The 7,948-nt window shown below is 44.2% G+C and overlaps 1 protein-coding gene across 1 annotated transcript; it reads right to left on the bottom strand.

The window, feature by feature from the left end:
• Positions 1-2,610: 2,610 nt before the first annotated feature.
• Positions 2,611-6,965, bottom strand: CAMLG (calcium modulating ligand). The gene is made up of 4 exons (XM_027468161.3): positions 6,680-6,965; positions 4,910-5,364; positions 4,102-4,167; positions 2,611-2,923 (listed from the first exon to the last, which is right to left on the bottom strand). Exons 1-4 carry the CDS (start codon positions 6,840-6,842, stop codon positions 2,732-2,734), a joined length of 876 nt encoding a protein of 291 aa, XP_027323962.1. The 5' UTR covers positions 6,843-6,965; the 3' UTR covers positions 2,611-2,731.
• Between the last annotated feature and the right edge of the window lie 983 nt (positions 6,966-7,948).

The following is a 7,948-nucleotide window of genomic DNA, read 5'->3' as shown; positions in this document are numbered from 1 at the left end:
GTGCTGCTGCTGCCCTGTTGGCGCTGGGCACTGGGAAGGCCGCAGTGAGGCGCGGGGCAGGATAAGCGCAGGGCCCGGCAGGCTGCTCAGTGAGCCCGCTGCGAGGCCTGTCCTGACCCCAAATCAGCATTTTTGGCCTCAAATGTGTTTCAGGTGAAAGGTGCAGCTCACAGACAGACTCACAACAACCTCGCTTCATGCCCATGGGACTGCACCGTGCTGTGGTTTGCAGCCAGTGGCACACAAAAATCTGTTATTCACCACTCAATAACCCGACTTCTGCAGCAGGCAGCGGCGGGGGGACACAGTCAGAGCATCACGGAAGGGGGTAACAAATATAATTTTAATAGAAAACAATAAGTTCAGCAATATACATTAAATAACGTACACAGAGGAAGATGAGGGAAAATGGAATGAAGGAGGTTCGGCTCTTGTCCAAGGATGAAGTCGTGCAGCAGAAGTCCCACCCGGGCTCGCTTTGCCTTCCCCAGCAGGCAGGCAGGCTGCTGCCCAGTCCCGTTTGGAAGTTTGTCGGGTAAAAACAAGTGCTTACAGACTGAGTTCCAGATCAGCTCTCCTGGCATGATTTCTTTCACCAATCGAGAAAACAACCTGCTTGGTCTTTCTTCGCATGAAAGGACTGCGTAAGGGGTTGCGTGAAAATACAACGGGTGCATCACCTTTTATTTATTACTATCTAGGTGGTTTAATTTTTCTATGTCCAGGATTAAAAATGTATTGCTTTTTTTGCAGATGGTAGTAGATGGTATTTTTGCAATTTGTTTGTATTACAGTTGGGCATATAAACAGAGGGTTAGAATAATGGTAACTTTTGAGGAAACTCATTATTTTAACATTAATTTTAATGTCAGCAATTTCAATTTGCTGAAATTCTTTTCTTGTCTAAATCTGAAGCTTTAAATGTATTTACATTTGTACTAACAGACCTAAATCAGAATCTTTTACAGCCAAACCCTGGACACCCGTAATAAAACATTCACTATAAAATAATCAGTAAAAAAATAAAAAATTGTCAAATCCAAACATAAGCTTCTTGCTTTCATGGCACAAACATACCTAACTCAGGAGTCAGAAATGCGGTGATAAAATTACAGCAGGAAGCTATAACAGGAAAGCTTATGCCAAAAGCAGGGCCGTATATACTTTACAGAAGCATAATCAAGCACTTCTGCTCCCTAAAAAAATGCTGCAGACTAAACTACAGTAAAATGCTGCAACTGAAAAAGGGGCATTAGCCTACATTACCCAAACGTCTAGATTCTAAACAGAAAACTACAAGGTGAAAATAAGTTTAGCTTCAGCAGAAACTTTCACAGATTATCAGCATTTAGGGCTGACTATTTGGAATGATACCTCCCTCTTCTCACTGTACAAAATTTATATGAGATTGAAAATAAGAACGTTTACTAGCTTGCTGCTTTGCCCAGTGACAGGATTCACTTGTATTCGTCTTCTTTTTGGCTCTGTGGTTGAACATCCACAGAAAAAACACGCTATTCTCTCTTCAAATGTGGATCTTTATGTGTGAGTCAATTCAAAACATCACATTACTTCTCATTTCATCGTCACTTGTAGTATGTAGGATTTAAACAGGAATAGCTACCGTGATTTCACTGGGGCAATTTCAAAACTACAGAAGAGTCTGCAACTCAGTTAACATAAATAGCTGAGCTGAACCAAAGAGCACATTTATGCAATTTGGTTGTAGCACTATTATGCAGCAGCAGCAGAACACCTTGGCAACTATGATCCTGTTTGCATGCAACTGTCTGGTAACAAACAGAGGAAAAAATGCAGAAATGTCATATTCAACGTTGTCTTATGCAGTCCTGGAAAAAAAAATGTTTTCCATATAACAGAGCAAATGTTTCGTATTGCAGGTTGGTTGCATAACTTTCCCCTTATGAGGTGAACTGTTGTTAAAAAAAAAAAAAAAAAGGCATCAAAGACGTCAGAAAGAAGCACATTTACGAGCTATGCTAGGATGAGGCTGCTGGAAACTCACAGATGTGATTAACAATTTTGTTTCTTCCTACTTATTGATTAATGACATTCATAAGCAACAGGACATTTGGCTTGCTTTTTTTTTTTTTTTTTTTGCTTAGCTGTTTCGCACAATAACCATCAAATGAAACAAACAACAATCACAACAACGTATGTAAGGCAAGGCTTAGGACAACAGTGCCATGTTTTGCCAACATTCTCCAGAAGCAGCTACTCAGTTCAGCAATCTGAATTTGAACAACAGAATACAGGGAATTTTCATTTAGAGCTTTCTTAAAAATAGGAGCAACACAAAATGAGTAGTTCTTGTTAGCTGTAGTCATTCTAGATATACATAAATGGTTCTGCTGAAAGGAATTCTATTCTCTTTGTTCTCACCAGGAAGAACAAAGGCAGCTTTGTAAATGTTTATGAAGGAGGGTGGGAAGGGTATCATCTTCCTGAACAAAAGAAATCATCCACTGACACTTGTATCCTATTCACATTTGTAGTGGGCAGACACAGTATTTAAATAAACCAAACCAATACAACTGGCAGCCTGGGACCCTGCTGTTCTATTCCCCAAATTATTGGATTTAAGGCTCCTTTCAAGCATTCCAACAGGTAAGAATTTTAATTCAGGTTTAAACCTGTCTGCACAGTCAGACATTAAAGAAATACAGACCAGAAAGATTTAGTGTGACTACTGCATTGAATTCTACAGCCATCAGGGTACTTCAGAACCAAAAAACAGAGCAAGTTCATGGCAAAAGATAAAAGTAAAGAAATAAACACAAAGGTCTGTGAAAACATCTCCCATTTTGCTGTAGGTGTCCATGGAGCGACTGATCACTTCTGCAGGGATTCCAGACAGTAAAAGAGCAGCAGTTAATACCGTCGTTTTCACCTTCTTCTCACTCTAAAAGAAAAACAGTAGCATGTTAGTTCTTCGGTTATAATCCCGTTCTGTTTTACATACCACAGATGTGCCAGTTTCACACAGCCAGGAACATTCCAAATCCATCGGTAAGAACAGCCTGTTGGACTGATTCTCTCTAGACATGCTGCAGGATTCACACCACCTTACTTATCCTAGCCACAGATTCATGTTGTGATGGATCCGATGGGGCTGAGCGAGAGGCTGATTAACAGCAGATAAAATTCCTCACAGCTGTTATGCCTACTTCGTACTGCCACTTCAAGCAGGCTGTGAAGTGGGGCTGTGCAGTAACTTCTGCATGTGTGGGAAGAGTCCCAGACAAGGGCAACCTGAGTGTAAGAATCCAAGCCAGGCACCTCCACTGGCAGAACAGGACTAATCCCATCACGCTACTTGGCAAAACATACCGTTGCTTTCCAACACAGAAAAAATGATGTAGGATTGAAAAGCAACTGCTCCTTTCTATTTTAGTATTACTCCCTTTGGCAATTTTATCCTCTGAACTCAGAAATGCCCCAAAAGCCTTTTGAAAGCCATTCTTCTCTCCATAACATGAGGGATCCTGAGGATGCAAGGAAGCCTGACAGGCAAAAAAAACACAGAGGTTGAACATTTTGGTAATTTGATGATACCTGCTGGACACCTTAATTTAATTCAATCTAAATTAAGCGTTTGAGAATCTTTCTAGGTTTCATGAAAGAAAAATTCAGGAGAGCAAGCTGATTAAACTCATCTCGGTATAACCGAAGAAAAAGCAAATTGTGGGAAGGAATCACTTTAACTTCTGAAACTGAAAAGCTGATAGTAAAACCAGCAGGAGTGAGACCAAAAAGAACTAGCAAATGAGCTAGTGCCAATCTAAGACTAATTCCCTTTTTATGTTTTCACACAGCAGCCTAGAATGACTACTATGAAGTTCAGTTTTCAATGATATACATAACTTCAAAAGAACAACCACTGATTTACTCTGATTTTCTACAACTAATCTAGTATTCTTTTTAAAAAGCAGATGCTAAGCTATCAGCATTAGATAACTTAATTCTACAGTTTAAAACAGCAGAATGTATCACACACATTGGTCCTAAAACAACACAATCTAAGAACAAGTTTAAACCAAAAACATTTGTCATTAACCTGATTTTGAAAAGTTATTTTACCTTTGGAAAGTACTTGGACAGTCCCATGTAAGCAAGTTGTAGAGTAAGAAATGGTGCAAATATTGACTGGAGGAACAGAAAAGAATACATGAAGATTATCTTATTGGTAAGAAAAGCTAAGAAAACACAAGAATTTAATGCTTCTCCAATCATAAATTAATATTAGGTAGGTATTTTGTGGAAAACAACAGCACTATTCTTGAATACTAAACACCTTAACAGCCAAGTGAAAAATATGGTTCTACCCTAACTGCTTTGGGCCTAAAAACTTGAAATTGCACAACCACAGAGCCCTGTGTAAAAATGAGCCCAGTGATCCAGAAGGTGGCAGGCTGTACCAGCCACATACTTCTCTATGATGTATGGGCAGATACCTGGATTATTTAAGAACTATTTTTCTCAAAAGGTTGATAAATGAGTAGGATGTACTTATCATGCTACAACTGTTGTAGTTTTTACTCTATTATTCCTTTGTAAATTCCAAACTAGAAGAGCAGTTGACTCAAACTTGCAGGGGACTGAAGCAGCAACAACTATGCCAGTGTTTCTGCTCCTCAAACACTACGGACTGAATGTGTGCAACTCTCAGCTTTTACCCAGTAGCTGTGCTAGATAACACAGATTTTGCCACAGTTATCATCTCAACCTGTTGTTTTTTTTTCCCACTTTTATACATCTGTTTGAAATGTAGAGTGCCTGAAGTTCCCAATTCACTTGGCCCTAGATAAACAGTATTTCACGAGTGGGGTCCTAAGTTTACAGCAAAGTAGCAAAAAGAACAGGAGATTGTTTGCTTCCCTGAACTCACCAAGTACTTGCACACAAAAGCCCTGACTGCAATGGCAAGCAGAGCACAGCCCACTAATCTAAAAATGCGGAAAGAGTCAAACTCCTCCACCGCATTCCCATTCTCTTGGCTTGGCTTCTCATGCATCAGCTGGTTCCTCAGCTTCAGAGCTTCATCAAATCTGGATAAGTATTGTTCTAATCCATGTCTAGGTGGCCGTGGTGCAGCTTCAGACGGCAACTCCCCTCTGGTACGGTGACGGAGCTCACTTGTGCCCTCATTGAGGAGCTCTGGGGTTTTACTGAACAAGTCCTTATCCCCTTTGAGGTCTACCATGCTGCCTGCGTGGTCAGCTGGTCCGGCCATATTGCAGACAGAATCACCCAGCACAATTCGCTTTGAAACTGAAGGAACAGGAAGGGAATTTGATTTATCTTGTTCATGTTGCAGTTTTGATTCTCCGTGACTGTCATCATCTAAGGAAGAGAAACAAAAATACAGAGTTATGCACACTGGTGACTTAGAAAACACTTTAGCCATGCCGGATTGAGGTCCAGGGCTGAGGTCTCCACTTCTGAAGTGAAAACACAGATTCGTGATTATTAAATGTGCTAATTATTAAACACAAACCCAGATGAATTAGCTGAATACCAGTAAGCCTGTTTTATATAGAAATGGACTCAGATGAGAAACGACCTATTCAGAACAGATTTACGCTCTGGCTTGTATTACGCCATAGATCATAACGAAAAAGGAAGAGCACAGCATGGGCCTGACTGCAAACTCTCATCAGCTTCACCAAAGTTATGCGTTTGCACAGCTGGACTCAGCACACTCCTGGCTCTCTCCACTAGCCTGCAGAGACCCCTACGTGTACCACACGCTCTGCACTGTAGGGCACTCCTGGGAGCTGATGCTAGACCGACAGGCATGCAACACCAAGCAGAAGCTGCAGCTGTCAGTCAGCAGAAAAAGGGAAGCATGGACTTAAGCAACAACACTGTATGCACATGAGGAAAGGTGTTATTCCACATACACAGCGCAACATAAAAATACAGAGATTCAAAGACAGTGAATCGCACAGAAAGAGCACTGAAGACTGAAGTTTTGAAGAAGACTGAAGACTGACAAATGAGCAGGTAACAGAAGTGTACTTGGGCTTGTTTTTCTCTCCTGTCAAAAGCAAAGCAGCAAAAACTTGGTCTGTATTAAACCTGAGAAGATGTTACAGCGACAGCGGTGATGACAGCAAACACAAACCAAGTCGAGAGGCATGCAGAACAGTTCTGGTCCTGCTACAGAGGGTGAACCAACACTGAAAGAGTATTCAAAGAGTATTTTTCAGTACTAAGGCAGTTTGATTCATAGCTTACGGCCACCTTTGTAAACTGAAAGATGGGAAGTCTGACAGTCAGCTCCCTTAAAGTGCGTACATACGTTTATAAACGACCTGTCTGTGCATCTGCCAGACACCTGCACGCCCACCACAGACACCGAGTGACCGATTGATATCCAAATGTCAGACAACTGCTCCGTGCACACACTGCCACCAGACCTTGCAGTGACAGCCTGAACACGCGGGCACCCCTCCTCCAGCTACGGAAACCTCCCCGCAGGGCACTGACAGCTCGCTAGGGAAAACCCAGAGGCCGGAGGGCCTCATCCCTGCGGATTTGGGGCCAAACCCGCGTTTCCCCGCTGGGAGGAGCGGGGGCTCCGCGCTCCCCTCAGCGCCGCCCGGCCCAACGGCCCCCCCACACCTCAAGGCGGCGGCGGCGGCGCCCGGCTCACCCTTGGCGGCGGGCCGGTGGAAGCCCATGATGCGGTTGATGCGCTCCTCCGAGTTCATCAGGAGCTTCCTCCGCCGCAGCTCGGCCCGGCGCTGCGAGGCCGAGAGCCCCGAGGGGACCCCCGGGGTGGCCGCCGCCGCCGCCCCGCCGCCGTCCTCCTCCATCCCCTCAGCGCCTCACAATGGGGCCGCCCCGCCTCAGCGCGCAGGCGCCGCGCCCGCTTCCAGGTGCCGAAGCCGGCGGCGCCATGTCGGGAAAGGGCAAGGGGAACGGGGACGAACCCGGCCTTTGTGGTGTCTCGACGGCGCCTCGCCGGGCGCAGTGCCCGCAGCCAAGATGGCGGCGCCCGCCTCGGAAATGGCGTCGCGGCGGGAGGCAGGCGGGAAGGGAGAGGGCAGAGATGGCTGCGGGCGGCCTGAGCGCGCCGCGCCTCACAGCAGCCCTGGGCGGCCTCACAGGGGGACGCGGGCAGGCCCCTGCCCCGAATTTGCCTCACGCCTTGGTTTCAGGCGAGCTGGCAAAGCCATTTTGCGTTCCGTGAGGAATATCTGCTCAACAGTGCAATATAGAAACATGCGTGACGTGTTCCTCACAGAGATAAAAGCATTTGCTGTATAACTGAGCATAAGCGCTTCTAACCAAAGTAGTCACCTAACACTCAGGAATTGGCAGTGAAAGAACTAAGTTCACATCATCCTTGTTCAAAAGCAGCACATTCACTAAGCTGAGGTCAGAGAAGCGTTAACACCAATTTTCAGGCCGCTGTGTGACTTTCAGCACAATGTTTTAAACCAGAACACCAAAGCCAGCCTTTCACCCTCGCTCTCCAGCATTCCTCACACAGAACAGCTTTGTGCATTTAGGTGTAGCTCACTATTTTTTTCAGGTTTTCTATTGAAAAAGCTGCTAGTAGTGCTGTGTATCTGAATTTAGAATTTCTGGGAACACTAAACAAGAAAAAAGAAGACCGTTTATTGTAGTGCCAGGAAATAAGTGCTCACATTTACATGAAAGGAATACACAATGTAGGAAAATTCCACGTAGGAGACTGTTTAACAGCACAGGAAGCTGCCCAAATCATATACCCAGGGGATGTATCTGGGAATATTGCGCTGTTAACACAATCAGCAGCTGAAGGGATCGAATACACAAAGCACAGACAAACACAAGGCAACGTGGATCTCCCTAGGATTCCAGAATTACCATAAAATTATAAAACATGGAACATCTTCAGATCCTTCTAGTCAGGTACAATTGTTATTTTTATGTA

The sequence above is a fragment of the Anas platyrhynchos genome, chromosome 14 (assembly GCF_047663525.1).
Source record: "Anas platyrhynchos isolate ZD024472 breed Pekin duck chromosome 14, IASCAAS_PekinDuck_T2T, whole genome shotgun sequence".
NCBI lineage: Eukaryota > Metazoa > Chordata > Aves > Anseriformes > Anatidae > Anas > Anas platyrhynchos.
The sequence above is the reverse complement of the archived record's forward strand: the minus strand, read 5'-3'. Positions and strand labels throughout refer to the sequence as shown.